The sequence below is a fragment of the Capra hircus genome, chromosome 2 (assembly GCF_001704415.2).
Source record: "Capra hircus breed San Clemente chromosome 2, ASM170441v1, whole genome shotgun sequence".
NCBI lineage: Eukaryota > Metazoa > Chordata > Mammalia > Artiodactyla > Bovidae > Capra > Capra hircus.
Window position 1 is genome coordinate 2,587,864 of NC_030809.1, and position 19,770 is coordinate 2,607,633.

The 19,770-nt window shown below is 45.9% G+C and overlaps 1 protein-coding gene and 1 long non-coding RNA gene across 2 annotated transcripts in view; one reads left to right on the top strand and one right to left on the bottom strand.

Annotated features, from left to right (window-relative positions):
* Positions 1 to 4,822, bottom strand: part of UBR4 (ubiquitin protein ligase E3 component n-recognin 4) — a 131,434-nt gene extending 126,612 nt beyond the window's left edge. The window contains 1 exon segment of the mRNA XM_018054764.1: positions 4,579 to 4,822. Within this exon segment, the coding sequence (XP_017910253.1) occupies positions 4,579 to 4,754 (176 nt within the window). The 5' untranslated portion in view covers positions 4,755 to 4,822.
* Positions 4,968 to 10,790, top strand: LOC108637120. Its single transcript, XR_001918757.1, has 2 exons — positions 4,968 to 5,116; positions 10,609 to 10,790. It is a non-coding gene; the product is annotated as an uncharacterized LOC108637120 (long non-coding RNA).

A 19,770-nucleotide genomic window follows, 5' to 3' on the forward strand; every position in this document is an offset into this window, starting at 1 on the left:
TACATGTTAATAAACAAGTGAAAATTTTCACATACATCTCTCACACTCTCAACATACCTGTAGGGAATGTAATATTGAGACATGGAAACATTACCTAATCTCACAACTAACTATAGGCTTCTCACTCGGGAGCTGGCTTTTCTTTTGTAGGTCAATCACAAACTCAGCTGCTGATGGCACCAATGTACCCCTTTCTCCCTCTCAGGATTTTCAGAAAATGACTGTGCATTATCTAACGGGGACATCACTAGCAGCTTCTGCCTTCCCAAGGAGGTCTCCGTGGTCTAAGTTTCATCAAACAGCTGGGAGGCAGAGGCTCGAGGAGGCTTATCAGTAAGACAGGCAGGACAGCCTAGGAAGGACTGGCTCAGGGGAGTGAGTAAACGTCGCTAATTCATGTCCGACTCTTTGCATCCCCATGGACTATACAGTCCATGGAATTCTCCAGGCCAGAATACCGCAGTGGGTAGCCTTTCCCTTCTCCGGGGGATTTCCCAACCCTGGGATCAAACCCATGTCTCCCGCATTGCAGGCAGATTCTTTACCAGCTGAGCCACAAGGGAAGCGCAAGGGCAAGGGACTTGTTTTTTTAAATCTACAAAGACTCATAGAATTATTCATTGACAACCATGCTCACCAGCGTATCCTGCACAGAGTTAAGAAAGGAATTCTGTGTCTGATAGCACATACAGTTACACTCAACAATCACACTAATTAAGCCTACATACAGCATGTGTTCCATTAAACTAGTTTTAGCTTCATTTCTGTTCTAGAAAAGTAAAGGTATTTAAAAGATTTTTAATCTTTACTACTAAAAGACATGCTATCAACAGCAGCAGAAATGAAGTCCGCTTTAAGTAAACTCAGATTATCTTTTTCTTTAAAAAAAATCACTTTCGAGAGTTGTTCAGTCGCTCAGTTATGTCCGACTCTTTGTGACTCCATGGACTGCAGCACACCAGGCTTCCCTGTCCATCACCATCTCCCAGAGTTTGCTCAAAGTCATGTCCATCGAGTCGGTGATGCCATCCAACCGTCTCATCCTCTGTCACCCCCTGCTCCTCCTGCCTTCAGTCTTTTCCAGCTTCGGGGTCTTTTCTAATGAGTCAGCTCTTTGCATCAGGTGGCCAAAGTATTAGAGCTTCAGCTTCAGCATCAGACCTTCCAATGAATATTTAGGATTGATTTCCTTTAGGATTGACTGGTTTGATCTCCTTGGAGTCCAAGATTCTGAAGAGTCTTCTCCAACACCACAGTTCAAAAGAATCAACTCTTTGGTGCTTGGTTTTCTTTATGGTCCAACTCTCACATCTATGCATGACTACTGGAGAAACCATAGCTTTGACTAGACAGACCTTTGTTGGCAAAGTAATGTCTCAGCTTTTTAATACGCTATCTAGGTTTGTCATTGCTTTTCTTCCAAGGAGCAAGCTCCTTTAATTTCATGGCTGCAGTTACCATCTGCAGTGATTTTGGAGCCCAAGAAAATAAAGTCTGTCACTATTTCCATTGTTTCCCCATCGATTTGCAATGAACTGATGCCTCCCAATTTATCCATGGTAATCCCTCCTTTGTTTCAGTTTGGTTACAAAGTCAAACTTAACAAACAGGGTTCAGGGAATTCCCTGGAGGTCCAGTGGTTAGGACTCTGATTTCACCGCCAAGGACCCAGGTTCACTCGTGCAGTGCAGCCAAAACAACAAAAACGAAACAGGGTCTGGGCCTCAGAATCATTTCATCTACCTTCTCTTCAAACCAAAGGTCAATTCCAACTATAAAGGTATGAAAAGACAGAGACAGGAAGTAGAATGGCGGAGAACTGAGGAATCTCAGAGCAGGAGTCATCATCCCGAAAAGCTAAAAAAGGGAGGACTTCAGTGAATGAGCAAGCCACCAGGTAGGAACGAAGAGCTGACGTGATGGAGCCAGGACATCAAACGGGGGCGGGGGGGGGAGGGGGGCCCGCTGTGTGGAGAGAGAAGCAGAGAGTAGCAGGCTGTAACAGAAAATAGAAGGTCCCTGGAGGCAACGAAGACAAACATGGAGGCATAACACTAGGAAGGAACACAGGACTGTGGGGAGCAGGGGCCACAGCTGTGAAAGCGAAGCAGCAGCCGGGCGCCGGAACCTCCAGCCAGCCACAGAGAGAAGGGTCCCACGGCGCCTGTGCAGGGCTGGCTCTGACCCGGTCCGACACTCAGTAGCCATACCTTGGCAGTCAAGAAATAATTCCACAATTCTAACTTGTTTTTTTTGGAAAGGCAAATAAAACCTTTGAGAAACAGGATATTGATAGCAGGGTATTACTTTTTATGCTCTTAACCAGGGGCTGGCAAACTATGACCCGCAGGTCAAATCTAGCCAGTCATCCCGCTTTGTACAGGCCATATTTAAGAATAGTTTTTACATGTGTCTTTATGGCTGGGGGGGAAAAAAAATCAAAAGAATATTTTGTGATATGTAAATGTCATATGATATTCACATGTGAGCTCATAAATAAAACTTTGGACACAGCCACGCCCATTTATTTACATAATGCATATGGCAGCTTTCGCCACACAACGGTTGAGTGGACTAGTGCATACATCCCTCTTATGGCCCACAAATTAAATTTACTCTGACTCTTTACAGAAAAAGTGTGCTGACCTCTGCTCTATACCAAACTGAGCACTTGATACGTTTAGGTTGTGTTTAACCGTAAAGAACTTGTAAGCCAGATATTTCTTCTGGAAATTACAGAACCATGTAACAGCAAACCAATAAACTCACCCATGTGCAAGAGTCTGAAAAGGTCTTATGGAGGGAGGGAGGGAAAGAGAGAGAGAATAACTGCTTTCTGTAGAAAAATGACCTCTCAGACAATAAGCGCAACCTTAAGATCATATTGCTCTCAGAGAGCCTGAAGAGGACACACTGCTGTGTTCCAAAGCTGAGCGAGCCACAAAAACCAGCACAGAGACTTCAAGGGTCTCGCCTTCTAATAAAAAGACGTGCTGCTCAACAGCAATCAGTTTGGACTTCTCTTCTAAACCATGAAAAGAGGTCTCATTAGCATCTACAAACACAGGCAACTCTTGATTATCTTAGCTATACAGAGTGCAAGAGAGGCCCCTATCACTTATTTGGCAAAATTCAAACATACCTTAATGTATTTCGTTTTGGCTTCTTCTACAGGTGGAAGGGAGCTGCTTAACTATTATAGTTTAAAAGACACAGGCCCCAAATACTGGATGCATGGGAGTGTGTCAACAAATGACTTTATAACTTACAGCTTATGTCCATAAAAACATAAGAGTAAGTGCTCTAAAAAGAGTGGAACACTGTCCATTCTAAGTAACCTGACAAGTATAATTTGTGAAAATACCATTAATCCAACTGTTGAAAACAGTTATATAAAGAGGCTAGATAATTTGAGAGCAGTATCTTTGATATCTGTTTACATCTTCTGAACCTTCTTGGCTTAATAATTAGACAGGAAAATCCATCTGAAAGGTAACTTTAAAGTTACTCAACCAAACCATTATTTTAATCTAATTTATTTTTTAAACCGCATCCAAAGTAGCACAAAGGTAACAATAAACTCTGCAACAGACCATCTGTCAAATCATGGGCCTCCCTTGAGAAATAAATAGCAATCTCTAACCTTCTGGATAACATATAGGTAATACCCTTGTTGGCAGGAAGCTAAAATGAGCCAGTAAGCAACTGCAGAAAGTTGCTGAAGTCACGTTTGGCTAGAAAAATGAAAGTGAGACTGGCTTTAAAGGCAGGTCTACCACTAAACTAACGAGAGACCGCTCTGAGCAAGGTTAAAAAAGGAAAAGCCAGGCACTCTGGTTATTCCTGCCCTTGTATGACACAACTCGCATAATCTAAGAATCTCAAAAGGGCAAAATCATGTTAACAGCAAACCAATCAACAGTGCTGATGGTAAGAGCCTGAACATCCTGTAGTTGAGAGACACAGTATGCGGTGTCAGGGAGGAAATGACCTCTGAGAATAACACTAACATAGTTTTAATCAAAGACCGTTACAGTAGTAATACACCATAAATGCAACCTGGAAAAAAAAAAAGAGTCATCAATACCTACAGCACAAACAGCACGTGCCCCGAGCGATTACTGCCGCACGGAGACCGTTACTAAATTGTGTGGTAGGTCCCAGATTTAAACCCCGCGGCTCCGCTCCAGCCCAGGCCAGGGGGATGAGCGCGGACGAGAAATGCAAACTCATCGGAGCTTTGACCTTAACAGAGGGGGCAGCCCCGAAGGCAGACCCCTCACAGGGCGACGCGTCCCGCAAAATTACTCCCAGCCCGGCCGGCCGCGCCCTCCCGAGAAGTCCTCCTCAGAAGTTTTGCTCTGGGGGGAAACTGAGGTACGGAGTACTCGCCCGGGTTGGCGGAAGGAATGCCAGACAAGCCTTCGACTCGCGGGGCCGGGGAGCCCCGAAGTCGGGGCCGCGGCCGGGGCGTCCCGGAGCCGCAGGAGACAGTGGGGAAGCGGGGGGCCCGCACCCTCCAGCACGACCTCCCATCCCCCTCCCGGCACCCGCCCCGCCGGCGCCGCCGCCCGGTACCTCTCGATGACTGAGGCCACCAGCTGCGGCAACTCCTTCATCTCGAAGGCGGAATAGGACGCGGACAGCAAGGGCCGCACCGCCACCTCCCAGCCCGGGGTCGTGTCTCCCGCCGGGGCTGGGGCCCCAGCCGCCGGCGCCACAGCCGCCGCCTCTTCGCCGCCGCTCGTCGCCATCTTCCGTCGTACTACTGCGGCTCCCTCCGGGGGCTTGCCACCGGCTCAGCGCCGCCTCCCGGGAGGGGGCGGAAGTGACGTGACCGGCGCGTCAAACGGCGCGACGCGGTCGCCGGCCAAAATACGCAACGCGGGAGGCCGGCTTCCCTCCGTTCTCGCAAGGGAAGCGTGGCTCGGCCGGGAGGCCGCGGGGCGGGGCATGGGGCGGGGCAGGTCGCTGGGAAGGGCGCGGGGTCGAGGGGCTGCGCATGGGCAGCACGCAGCGCTCCGGAAGGCGACGGCAGTGTTAAGCTTTGGGCCTGCGCGCTGGAAGCCTTGCCTGAAGCAGGGGACTGCGTGATTTCGGTGGGCACCCCAGGGAGGTGAGTTTGGAGCATGGTTATCAGTTGGCTAGACCGAGGCTTCGAAGTAGACCTGCATTCGGCGAATATGACGGCCCCGGCTCGAGACAGCCAAGAAGAAGAGGAGGTCGTAGCCTAATAACGCTCACCGGCTTCACCTCCCCGATGGCCCCCAGTAGTTGCAGCACAGCGCGGCACAGCTCGGCTAGCTCTTTCTCCTCGCATCGCCTCCTGCTATCGTTGCAATCACCAGGCCTTACTGCTTTTCGCACTGAACCCTCTTCCATGTTTTGATTACCCTCATTAGTAAGATTACCAGCTCGCCTTTGCATCACTCTGTGATTTGCCGTGTAAGGCCCCATTCCCCACCTTTTTCTACCAGCAAAGCAAGAATATAAACTTTTCCCTCTCATAATTTTCTTTTTTCTAGTTGTGGCCTTTTCTTCTCCACCTAGACAAGTTCCTTTAGCTTTTGTGGTAAAGCTGGTTTTGAGCCTATTGCTCGGCCGTGTCCAGCTCTTTGCGACCCCATGGGCTGCAGCCCACTAGGCTCCTCCTTGGGATTTTCCAGGCAAGCGTACTGGAGTGGGTTGCCATTCCCTTCTCCAGGGGATCTTCCCCACCCAGGGATCGCACCCCGGTCTCCTGCATTGCAGGCAGACTCTTTACCATCTGAGCCACCAGAGAAGCCCTCTGATAACCTACTGCCTTCCAGTATATAGGATATCATATATGCATTACCAAAACAACATTTTCCTTTTAAACCTTCAGATAGCTGTGATGAAAAATGAAAATTTCTGTTCCTCAGAATTTCTCTGTAAAACAGGATGTATCTTATGCGTATCTGTGTGTCTTATAGAACAGTAATGATGTTGGATGAGTTTCCTTGTTTGCGCAGTGGAGATGATGCAGGGCCCTACCAAATTCACTGTGTACTGTGCCTCACTGAGTCATGTCCGACTCTTTGCGACCCCGTGGACTGTAGCCCACCAGGCTCCTCCGTCCATAGGATTCTCCAGGCAAGAATACTGGAGTGGTTTGCCATTTCCTTCTCCAGGGGATCTTCCCAACCCAGGGATGGAACCCAGGTCTCCGACATTGCAGGCGGACGCTTTAACCTCACTAGGCTGTTGCAAACATCGAGGAGATGGTTTATGCACACGTTTTTAGAGATAAATAAACCATTATGCAAAATGCCCTTATGCTAATAGCAGCTACTAGGGATTACGTTAGATCCCTTTGGGTACAGAACTTCCTCTACTGTAGCTGGTTTGGTGGTGCTGAATTCTTTTTGCTTATCTGTAAGGTTTTTTTATTTCTCTATCAAATCTGAGTAAGAGTCTTCTGGATAGAGTATGCTTTGCTGTATGTTTTCTCCTTTAAGTATTGTGCCACTCTTTTCCTGACCTGCAGTTTCTGCTGTAAAATCAGCTGATAGCCTTATGGGAGTTCCTTTGTATATTATTTGTTGCTTTTAATATTCTCAATCTTCATTTTTTGTCCTTTTGGTTACATTGTATCTTGGTGGATATCTCTGTGGGTTAATCTCCTGGACAGCACTTCCAAACTTCTGTGACTGTTTCCTTTCCCAGGTTAGGGAACTTTTCAGCTATTACCTCTTCAAATATTTTTCTCAGGTCCTTTCTCTCTTCTTCTGGGACTCCTATAATGTGAATATTTTTGCAACAACATGGATGGACCAAGAGATGATCGTACTAAGGGAAGTAAGTCAGAAAGAAAAAGCCAAATACCATATGATATCACTTACATGGGGAATCTAAAATATGACGCACAGGCTTCCCTGGCGGCCCATTGGTTAAGACTGCGCTCCCAATGCAAGGCGGTGGGGGGCTTGATCCTTGGTTGGAGAACTAAGATCCCACATAACACTCAGAACAGCCAAAAATAAATAAATAATCAGTTCAGTCGATCAGTTGTGTCCAGCTCTTTGCTACCCCATGGACTGCATCACGCCAGGCTTCCCTGTCCATCACCAACTCCTGGAGCTTCCTCAAACTCATGTCCATCGAGTTGATGATGCCATCCAACCATCTCATCCTCTGTTGTCCCCTTCTCCTCCTGCCTTCAATCTTGCCCAGCATCAGTGTCTTTTCCAATGAGTCAATTCTTCACATCAGGTGGCCAAAGTATTGGAGTTTAAGCTTCAGCATCAGTCCTTGCAATGAATATTCAGGATTGCTTTCCTTTAGGATGGACTGGTTGGATCTCCTTGCAGTCTAGGGGACTCCCAAGAGTCTTCAACACAGTGTTCAAAAGCATCAGTTCTTCAGCACTCAGCTTTCTTTATGGTCCAATTCTCACACCCATACATAACTACTGGAAAAAACCATAGCTTTGAGTAGACAGACCTTTGTTGGCAAAGTAGTGTCTGAGCTTTTTAATATTCTGTCTAGGTTGGTCATAGCATTTCTTCCAAGGAGCAAGCATCTTTTAATTTCATGCAGTCACCATCTACAGTGATTTTGGATCCCCAGAAAATAAAATCACTGTTTCCATTGTTACTCCATCTATTTGCCATGAAGTGATGAGACCAGATGCCATGATCTTACTTTTCTGAATGTTGAGCTTTAAGCCAACTTTTTCACTCTCCTCTCTTTCATCAAGAAGCTCTTTAGTTCTTCACTTTCTGCCATAAGGGTGGTGTCATCTGCATATCTGAGGTTATTGATATTTCTCCTGGCAATCTTGATTCCAGCTTGTGCTTCATCCAGCCCAGCGTTTCTCATGATGTACACTGCATATAAGTTAAATAAGCAGGGTGACAATATACAGCCTTGACGTACTCCTTTTTCAGTTTGGAACCAGTCTGTTGTTCCATGTACAGCTCTAACTGTTGCTTCTTGACCTGCATAATTTCTCAGGAGGCAGGTAAGGTGGTCTGGTATTCCATCTCTTGAAGAATTTTCCACAGTTTGTTGTGATCCACACAGTCAAAGATTTTGGCATAGTCAATAAATCAAAAGTAGATGTTTTTCTGGAACTCTCTGGCTTTTTCTATGATCCAGTGGATGTTGGCCATTTGATCTCTGGTTCCTCTACCTTTTCTAAATCCAGCTTGAACATCTGGAAGTTCACGGTTCATGTACTATTGAAGCCTGGTTTGGAGAATTTTGAGCATTTGCTGGGATGAGATGAGTGCAATTGTGTGGTAGTTTGAACATTCTTTGGCATTGCCTTTCTTTGGGATTAGAATGAAAACTGACCTTTTCCAGTCCTGTGGCCACTGCTGAGTTTTCCAAATTTGCTGGCATACTGAGTGCAGCACTTTCACAGCATCATCTTTTAGGATTTGAAATAACTCAACTGGAATTCCATCACCTCCACTAGCTTTGTGTGTAGTGATGCTTCATAGGCCCACTTAATAAATAAATAATAATAATAAATAAAAATGACATAAATGAATTTATCCATAAAACAGACTCACAGACATAGAGAATAGACTTGTGGCTGCAGTATGGGAGAAGGATGGATTGGGACTTTGGAGTTAGTAGATGTTGGCAATGGCACCCCACTCCCGTACTCTTGCCTGGCAAATCCCATGGATGGAGGAGCCTGGTAGGCTGCAGTCCATGGGGTCGCTAGGAGTCGGACAAGACTGAGCAACTTCACTTTCACTTTTCACTTTCATGCGCTGGAGAAGGAAATAGCAACCCACTCCAGTGTTCTTGCCTGGAGAATCCCAGGGACGGGGGAGCCCGGTGGGCTGCCGTCTCCAGGGTCGCACAGAGTCGGACACGACTGAGGTGACTCAGCAGCGGCAGCAGATGCAAACTATCACACACGGAACGGGTAAACAAGGCCCTGCTGTGTAACATGAGGAACTGCACTCGATATCCTGTAATAAAACATGACGGAAAAAAATGTTAACAATAATTTCTTGCTCTGTGTATCCATTCTCCTCCCAAGTTCTTTTGTCATCTTTACCATCATCGCTCTAAACTGAAAAGAATGTGAACGTTTATCCACAGGGAATACTGTGTATATTTTTGCTGATAAAAAGTGATCTGGGTTCCAGATCTAAGAGGATAAAGCAGTTTGACTTAAGGAAAGGTAGGCAGACCTTGCTGGCCCTCTTGTATGTGCATTCTTGGTAGACAATGTCAAGCCCCAGGCCCACAGGCCACCGAAATAAAAAATCTTCACGAGACCTTTAGACCCAGTTTGAAAATCCTGAAAGCCCTGAATTTCTCCCCCAACATTAGGAAGAACACCTTGTGTCTCTGCTGTGTGTAGTCGTGTCCAACTCTTTGCTATCTCAGGGACTGTAATCCACCAGGCTCCTCTGTCCATGGGATTCTCCAGGCCAGAATACTGGAGTGGGTTGCTATGCCCTCTCCAGGGATCTTCCAACCCAAGGATCGAACCCAGGTCTCCCACACTGCAGGCGGATTCTTTACCATCTGAGCCACCGGGGAAGCCTTTTATTCCTGGTATAATACTGCTAAGTTGGTACCCAGTGATCAATCTAGGCTTTTTGTAAGGAAAGACCTATTTTACATTAGAAATAAAATTCAGCCGAGACAAGGCCAGTCTTGGAGGAAAACCTGGCTTCAGAGTTAACAGTAGGGACTTTCCTTTAGTATCTGACTTACATTAGTGTCTTACTTAATATATTATAACAGATTTTATAAATATAAAAAATACAAAAAATGAAAGATGGTAAAAGAAACCTTTCTGTAACACAATAAATACTGCCCTATTGCAAGATACAGAATTAGAGTCCTAAAGAGAAGGCTGGAGACCAAGCATTTTTTAGTGGCTTTTGGGACACTAATTTTATTTTACACAAAGGACAAAGTTAATCTGCAAAGGTTATCTTGGAGAGGTTTCAGGAAATAATAAAAAATCAAATGATCCTGCTTGCCTCCATCCCCTTCATCTGCTGCAGCTGGAAGACAGTAAAAAGGCAAACAGACTATCACAGGGAGATTTGCACCTATACATTAGTTCAGTTCAGTCGCTCAGTCGTGTCCAACTCTTTGCGACCCCATGAATCGCAGCAAACCAGGCCTCCCTGTCCATCACCATCTCCCGGAGTTCACTCAGACTCATGTCCATCGAGTCCGTGATGCCATCCAGCCATCCCATCCTCGGTCATCCCCTTCTCCTACTGCCCCCAATCCCTCCCAGCATCAGTCTTTTCCAATGAAACATACTTAAAATTTTTTTTTAATATCTTGGGCTTACAGAAGAATGCATTCTAAGGTAACGAACTTTCATTATAAATACCACATTAATTTCAGTATTGGAGGTTTTTTTCTTGTGTTTATAACAAAGATTTGGAATGGCATCCACATTCTAAATGTAGATGACGAAAGAAACAGGGTAGGGACTTCACTGGAGATTCCAGTGGTTAAGACTCCACGCTTCCACTCCAGGGGGCACAGGTTCAATACCTGGTCAGGGAACTAAGATTCCAGATGCCTCACAGCCCAGCCAAAAAAATAAGTCAGAGGGTTTCTAATTCGTAAAATGATTTTTATATTCCTCAGATCTGCTCTTGCCATTTTTGAGGATTTACCTTCAGCAAAGTTTTGGACCATCGCGTTGAGAGACTGGAGGGAAGATAAAACAAATGAGGGGAAGATATCAACATTTGGGGAATCCTTAGTACTCTTCTTATAATCTCCCTGTAAGTCTGAAATTGTATCAAAATAAGAATTTTTTAAAAACACATTTGTAAACACTTTTCTTTGTAATTAGGAAAACACGGCAAACATTTGTTGTTCGGTCGCTCAGTTGTGTCCGACTCTTTGTGACCCCATGGACCACAGCATGCCAGGCTTCCCTATCCTTCTCAATCTCCCGGAGCTTGCTCAGACTCATGTCCGCTGAGTTGGTGAGCATGAGTATAATGACGTGGCAAGCACTTAACAGAGGAGCGTACATGAAGTCTGGGAAGGGTGGCTGCTGCTGCTGCTAAGTCACTTCAGTCGTGTCCGACTCTGTGTGACCCCATAGATGGCAGCCCACCAGGCTCCCCCGTCCCTGGGATTCTCCAGGCAAGAACACTGGAGTGGGTTGCCATTTCTTTCTCCAATGCGTAAAAGTGAAGTCGCTCAGTCGTGTCCGACCCTCAGCGACCCCATGGACTGCAGCCTTCCAGGCTTCTCCGTCCATGGGATTTTCCAGGCAGGAGCCCTGGAGTGGGGTGCCATTGCCTTCTCCGGGGAAGGGTGGAGTCAAACGGTTATACATTTGCACTGCTGGGACGTGGGGAGGGGGCACCTTGGCCTGCAGGAGAGAGTAATCTACTCTCATGCCCATATATGTCCCTGACATAGTCATGGATGGGATATCACACCTCCTAGTCTAAGTCTGTAATGACCAAGCCAACTTATAATAGCATTTCAACTTAGTTTCCAGGCTTTTTCATAGGAGAGAATACATATCCCAACTCGCAGACATGAGTAGTCTATTCCTCTTTGCAATTTGTCTTCACGGTCATCAATAAACTGGCATTCTGGTTATCAGTCTTCTAGCCTAGGTTATCTTATCACAGTACATGGGATGTATAATATCACCAAGACTATATAAAGTGCGATGGAGCTTATATGAATAGGTGTGCCTTTGAAGTGTATTTTTGCTCTCTTAACTTCCATCCTTTCAGATTGCATGTTAGGCAGCAGTACTCAAGAGTGTGCTTCAGGGAATTCGTTGGTGGCCCAGTGGTTAGAACTGCACACTTCCATTCCTGGGGGCATGGGTTCAGCCCCTGGTTGTGACTGCGACCCCACAAACTGCACAGCTCAGCCAAACAAAACAAGTAGTGTGCCTCACTGTGAGTCTGTAGCTAGGGCCTCCTGCATTGCAGATGGCATCTGAACCACCAGGAAAGCCCAACTTTATAAAGATCCCTTTCTAAATGGACTTGGTCTCTACTGGGATAGGCATGTTCCCGGCCTCAGCAATCAGAAACTTAGATAAGCCCTAGGGCTTTTCGGAAAGTGGCTTCTTGGTTGGAGATCCGTCTCCGCTGACATCACTCCAAACTCCTTAAGAGAGGAGGAGGCAGGGGTACACGTTCTTTACGACAGAAGACGGAGAATACAAAAGAGACTTACCCGAAAGAGTGCGCAGTTATCTCACGAAAGTCCTCAATGGAATAACACTTGAGAATTTCAGGAAGCCTCCTCAATATGTGGTGCTGGGAAAACTAGACAGCTACACATAGAAGGAGGAAAGTAGAACGCTCCTAACAGCATACGCAAAAATAAACTGAAGACAGACTAAAGACCCAAATGTGAGGCTGGACACTACAAAACTCTGAGGAGGACAACAGGCAGAACACGCTGATGGAGACCGCAGCCAGAGCTTTTCTGATCCACCGCCTACACTTGGTCAGTCGCTCGGTCGTGTGCAGTTCTTTGTGACCCCACGGACTGCAGCACGCCAGGTGTCCCTGTCCTTTACCATCGCCCTACATTACCCCCTACAGTAATGAAAATTAAAACAAAAATATACAAATGGAACCTAAGTAAAAACTTACACAGCAAAGGGAACCATAAACAAAATGAAAACAACCCTCAGTATGGGAGAAAATATTTGCAAATGAAGTAATTGACAAGGGATCAATCTCCAAAATACATAAATATCTCATGCAGTTCAATATCCCCCCCAAAAAAAAAGTCAATTAAAAAAATGGGCAGAAGGGAATTCCAGTGGTTAGAGGCATCCACACTTTCACTGTCAAGGGCGTGGGTTCAGTCACTGGCTGAGGAACTAATATCCCACGAGCTGCAGGGAAGGGTCAAAAAGAAAAGGATGGAAACGCTAAATAAGACATTTCTCCAAAGAAGACATACATATGGCTATAAAGCATAAGGAAAGATATTCAACACCATTCATTATTAGAGAAATGTAAATTAAAACTGCAATGAGGTATCAGCTCACAGCGGGCAGGATGGCCATCAGTGCCATCTGCAGCAACATGCATGGGTCTGGAAATTGTCATCCTGAATGAAGCAAGTTAGGCAGAAGGAGAAACACCGCATGACACCCCTTATATTGATACGTGGGATCTAAAAAGAAATGATGCAAATGAGCTTACGAACAAAACAGAAAGAGACTCACGGAGAACAAATTCGCATTTGCCAGGGGGCAGGATGGGGGAAGGGACAGTTAGGGAGTTTGGCATGGATGTGCATACACTGCTCTGTTTAAAATGGATAACCAGCAAGGGCCTGCTGTGTGGCACAGGGAGCCCTGGTCTATTCATGTGGCTGCCTGGGTGGGAGGGGCATTTGGGGGAGAATGGATACATGTTTGGCTGAGTCCCTGGACCGTTCACCCAAAACTATCACAACATCGTCAATCAGCTATGCTGCTGCTAAGTCGCTTCAGTCGTGCCCGACTCTGTGCGACCCCGTAGACGGCAGCTATAGCCCGATACAAAATAAAAAGTTTAAATTAAAAAAAAAAGATCATCATCCAAAAATCTACAAGCAATAAATGCTGGAGAAAGTGAAGTCGCTCAGTCATGCCTGACCCTTTGCGACCCCAAGGACTGGAGGGTGTAGAGAACAGGGACCCCTCCTAAGTTTAAGCTGCTGGTGGGAACGGGAACTGGCACAGCCTCTGCGGAGAACAGCTCAGAGGGTCCTTAAAACGCTAAGAACAGAATTACCGTGTGATCCAGCAATCCCACTCCTGCGCGGGTCTGGAAAAAATGACGGTTCACACAGGCACACGCACCCCAGGGCCCACCGCAGCACTGTTCACAACAGCCGGGACACGGGAGCAGCTTCAGTGCCCAAGAGCAGAGGGCTGGCTGGAGAGGCGAGGGACAGACCCCCAGGGGAGTGTCGCCCAGCCACGGAGACAGGACCCTGCCGGGCACAGCAACACAGGCGGGCCCAGAGACCCACGCTGACTGAAGACAGGGAAAGACACTCATGATGTCACCCACACCTGGGGTCGAAAACCAGGCTACAAAGGAACTTACCTACAAAACAGAGCTACACATGTAGAAAAAAACCCACGGTTATCAGGGGGTGAAGGGGGGAGGGATAGCTTGGGAGCCTGGGATGGACAAATACCACTGCTGTATATAAAATCTGATAGGTAACAAAAAAGAACTGCTGGGCAGCACAGGGAACTCCACCCAATACTCTGTAATGGCCAATATGGGAAAAGAGTGTAAGAGTGGATGTGTGTATAACTGATTCATTTTGCTGTACACCTGAAACACGGCACTGTAACTCAACAGTACCCCAACAACAAAAAAAATTTCAACCCTGTGAGCACCAAAAACAGAGTGGGAGAGATCTGTATGGCCAAGGAAAGCACTCCATGATCTGTTAGATAATAAAGTCAAGTTGCAGAATATTATGCGGTCTAGAGAGATGCACACCAAACTGTTGGAGAAGGAAATGGCAACCCACTCCAGTATTCTTGCCTAGTGAATCCTGTGGACAGAGGAGTCTGGTGGGCTGCCGTCTATGGGGTCGCACAGAGCCGGACACAACTAAAGTGATTTAGCAGCAGCAGCAGCATACCAAACTGTTCACTAGGTCAGGTAAGTTCAGTTCAGTCGCTCAGTTGTGTCTGACTTTTGCAACCCCATGAACCGCAGCACGCCAGGCCTCCCTGTCCATCACCAACTCCCAGAGTCCACCCAAACCCATGCCCATTGAGTCAGTGATGCCATCCAACCATCTCATCCTCTGTCATCCCCTTCTCCTCCTGCCCTCAATCTTTCCCAGCATCAGGGTCTTTTCAAATGAGTCAGCTTTTTGCATCAGGTGGCCAAAGTATTGGAATTTCAGCTTTAGCATCATTCCTTCCAAAGAACACCCAGGACTGATCTCCTTTAGGATGGACTGTTTGGATCTCCCTGTAGTCCAAGGGACTCTCAAGAGTCTTCTCCAACACCACAGTTCAAAAGCATCAATTCTTCGGCGCTCAGCTTTCTTCACAGTCTATCTCTCACATCCATACTTGACTACTGGAAAAACCATAGCCTTGACTAGACAGACCTTTGTTGACAGAGTAATGTCTCTGCTTTTGAATATGCTATCTAGGTTGGTCATAACTTTTCTTCCAAGGAGTAAGCGTCTTTTAATTTCATGACTGCAATCACCATCTGCAGTGATTTTGGAGCCCCCCAAAATAAAGTCAGCCACTGTTTCCCCATCTATTTGCCATGAAGTGATGGGACCGGATGCCATGATCTTCGTTTTCTGAATGTTGAGCTTTAAGCCAACTTTTTCACTCTCCTCTTTACTTTCATCAAGAGGCTTTTTATTTAGTTCCTCTTCAGTTTCTGCCCTAAGGGTGGTGTCATCTGCATATCTGAGGTTATTGATATTTCTCCCAGCAATCTTGATTCCAGCTTGTGCTTCCTCCCGCCCAGCATTTCTCATGATGTACTCTGCACAGAATTTAAATAAGCAGGGTGACAATATACAGCCTTGACGTACTCCTTTTCCTATTTGGAACCAGTCTGTTTTTTCCATATCCAGTTCTAAGTGTTGCTTCTTGACCTGCATACAGATTTCTCAAGAGGCCGGTCAGGTGGTCTGGTATTCCCATCTCTTGAAGAATTTTCCAGTTTATTGTGATCCACAGTCAAAGGCTTTGGCATAGTCAATAAAGCAGATGCTTTTCTGGACTCTCTTGCTCTTTTGATGATCCAGTGGATGTTGGCAATTTGATCTCCAGTTCCTCTGCCTTTTCTAAAACCAGCTTGAACATCTGGAAGTTCACGGTTCATGTATTGCTGAAGCCTGGCTTGGAGAATTTCGAGCATTACTTTACTAGCATGTGAGATGAGTGCAATTGTGTGGTAGTTTGAGAATTCTTTGGCATTGCCTTTCTTTGGAATTGGAATGAAAACTGACCTTTTCCAGTCCTGTGGCCACTGCTGAGTTTTCCAAATTTGCTGGCATATTGAGTGCAGCATTTTCACAGCATCATCTTTCAGGATTTGAAATAGCTCAACTCGAATTCCATTACCTTCAATAGCTTTGTTTGTAGTGATGCTTCCTAAGGCCCACTTGACTTCACATTCCAGGATGTCTGGCTCTAGGTGAATGATCACACCATCATGATTATCTGGGTCGTGAAAATCTTTTTTGTACAGTTCTTCGGTTTATTGTTGCCGCCTCTTGATATCTTCTGCTTCTGTTAGGTCCATACCATTTCTGTCCTTTATTGAGCCCATCTTTGCATGAAATGTTCCCTTGGTATCTCTGATTTTCTTGAAGAGATCTCTAGTCTTTTCCATCGTATTGTTTCCCTCTATTTCTTTGCATTGATCAAGGAGAAAGGCTTCTTCTCTCTCCTTGCTCTTCTTTGGAACTCTGCATTCAAATGGGTATATCTTTCCTTTTCTCCTTTGCTTTTCGATTCTCTTCTTTTCACAGCTATCTGTAAGGCCTCCTCAGACAGCCGTTTTGCTTTTTTGCATTTCTTTTTCTTACCTCTAGAGGGTTGGGGAAAGTGTTGAAGGAGATTTGCCTTAATATTTTGGGGGCATTGCTTCAATTTTTTGTAACTTACCTATCGTCTTTTAAAATAAAAAACTCAGCAGCAAAAATTGAAGCAGTTCCCTTTTCTTTTTTTACTTTTTGGCCACATGGAGTGGCATATGAGATTTTAGCTCCCCAAACAGGGATCAAACCCACACTCCCTGCAGTGGTAGCTCAGAATCTTACTTGGTGGACCATTGTGGAATCCTCAGTGTATATTTTATAACAAATAAAAGTGCCCAGAATGCCATCTATCTTATTTTGATCATTGTCAGGTAATGATTGACAAGAATGATAATTGTCAATATTTGAATATTTGGACTTTGAGTCCAAGAAATCAAAGTTCTTTTACTTTATGTAAGAACACATAAATATAACATCAAAAAGATACCTTTCCTTTTTTTCTTTTGGCCCTGCCCCATGGCACACAGGATCATAGTTCCCTGACCAGGATCGAACCTGCATCCCCTGCCATGGGGGTGCAGCGTCTTCACCACTGGACCATCAGGGAAACCCCTCATTCCCCATATTGATTTTATGAGCATTTTTTAAAAAGTGGTAAAGTAGGTTTGTCAGAGCTCCAGGCACAACAGGAAAAGGTGGGTTAGGACTATCTCTTGGCACTTCAATCAATTTAAGAATTCCTTAATACAGGGAGCCCAGCCCGGTGCTCAGTGACAACCTAGATGGTGGGATTACAGTAGGGGAGTGTGCCTCAGGGGTACGCCTACATGCAGCGGATCCATGCTGTTGCACGGCACAGACCCACATAACACTGTAAAGCAGTTATTCGCCAACTTAAAATAAATTTAAATGTATATATCAGAATTCCATACTAAGTCATCAAAGGCACTGTGGAAACTTAAGAAACAAGGGACAAATGTCCTAAGGCTTCTACGGAGAAGGTATAACCATTCGGGGAACTGTTTATTCAAGTGGCCGCGTCATGCTTAGGACCATGAGGAATTCAGAAACCAGTCTGACGATCCCTGGGAGGCAAAGAATGACTGAAATAATAAAATATGAGGACACATCATTCAGGAAATTGTGTGGTTAGTAGCCAGGAAACTTGGAGGTCCTGGGTAGCCAAAGTCAACAGGGAAGGCTTTATGGAGTTTAGATTTCAGACAAACCAGATTCTGAGAGGGGAAGAAAGCATTCCAAATAAAAAATAGATTCATGACTTTAAAACGAAATTTTAAATGAACAGAAAGCTGTAAGTAATTTTGGGGATAATCCTGATAATTGTAGCTTATGCAACAGTGCTTAGTTATTCAGTCGTATCTGACTCTCTGCAACCCCATGGACGGTAGCTCTCCAGGCTCCTTTGTCCATAGGGATTCTCCAGACAAGAATACTGGAGTGGGTTGCCATGCCCTCCTCCAGGGATCCTCCAAACCCAGGGATCAACCCCAGGTCTCCCACACTGTAGGCAGATTCTTTACCATCTGAGCCCCCAGGGAAGCCCTATGTGAAAGTCGCTCAGTAGTGTCTGACTCTTTGTGACCCCATGGACTGCAGCCTGCCAGGCTCCTCTCAGCCCACCAGGCTCTTCTGTCCATGGGATTCTCCAGGCAAGAATACTGGAGTGGGTGGCCATGCCCTCCTCCCGCAGACCTTCCCAGCATGGGGATCAAAGCCAGGCCTCCCGCATTGCAGGTGAATTCTTCACCACCTGAGCCACCAGGGAAGCCCAAGAATACTGGAGTGGGTAGCCTATCCCTTCTCCAGGAGATCTTCCCGACCCAGGAATTGAACCAGGGTCTCCTGCATTGCAGGTGGACTCTTTACCAGCTGAGCTACCAGGGAAGCCCGATAATTGTAGCTTATGTAATAAGTTCTTATCAAAAAGAAGGCAAGTTATAGGGGACTTCCCTGGTGATCCAACGGCTAAGACTCTGTGCTCCCAATGTGAGGGGCCTGGCGTTTGATCCCTGGTCAGGGAGCTAGGTCCCACATGCTGCAGCTAAGAGAAAGGCGAGATGACTGGCAACTTACAGCTGTAGACTGTAGGCAAGATAAATATTGGAAGAAGGCTAGCAAAAATTACTTGGGTTTCAGAAATGTTTAACTCTGTAACTTGTTTTGGAGAACCACTCCTAATCGCAACTTAGCAGCTGAACAGCAACATCTCCTAATTTACAACAATAAAACTGTGTTAACTGCACATTAGCCTGCTCACCAAGTTTCTTTGCTACGGATGAGAGAAGAGGAGCAGCTATCACCACTCTTAAAGTGCTATTAAATTAAAAGGCTGTACAATTTTAAGAGGGTCAGTGGCGCATAATATATGATTTTTTAAACCCCTCTGCCAAAGAAAACTACCAAAATTTTTAAAAGCTCTTACTGATCCTGAATGTTCTAACTACAATTCATGTTTCCCAATCACTGACTCCCAACCAGTCAAAGACAAAGGAGAAATTAGAGCAAAACCCACAGACCATTCTACATGATTCCCAAGAGAGACTGAGAATCACTGATACTCTTCAGCAGCAAAATTTCACACCAAAGCATCCTGTACGCTGACCACACGAATAAGACTACTGAGGAGCTCACTTCCTTAACTCACACAGTGCCAACACCCCTCTCCCAACAGGGCTCTCTGTACATTTCATTCTTCACAGTAAAGAAAAACTCCCATCAGTCCCCACATCCACCGACAGGGAAAGTTTTTAGGCCATCTTTAGTTTGCAGCAGAGACAACAATCCAGCCAGTTAACAAGGCCACATCCACAAGACGCCCGTGTCCCACCCCTACCCTTTCCTGCCCTCATTTATTTTAAATTTTTATTTTTATTTTATTTTGCTTTACCTCCAGGAGATGGTGAAGGACAGGGAAGCCGGACGTGCTGCAGTCCATGGGATCCCAAAGAGTTGGACACAACTGAGTGCTGAACAGTGAAGGTGGGGAAAACAGACGGCTCTTGGGATACACGCAGAAAAAGAGGAAGACAAGCAAACAGGCCAGGCAGGAGATCCCCGGCGGGCCAGCGCCAGGACCCGCACTGCCACGGCCGGCAGCACAGAAGACAGAAAGGAGCAGAGAAGGAGAGGAAGGGAGGAAGACGGAAGAAAACACATCAGAGGGTTCAGAGGAAGCAGTTTCAAAAGCCATAGGCAGAGGCTCAGTGTAGCTGGTCAGAAGCAAGTGCTGCCCTAAGACTGAGAAAGGCTGAAATCTAA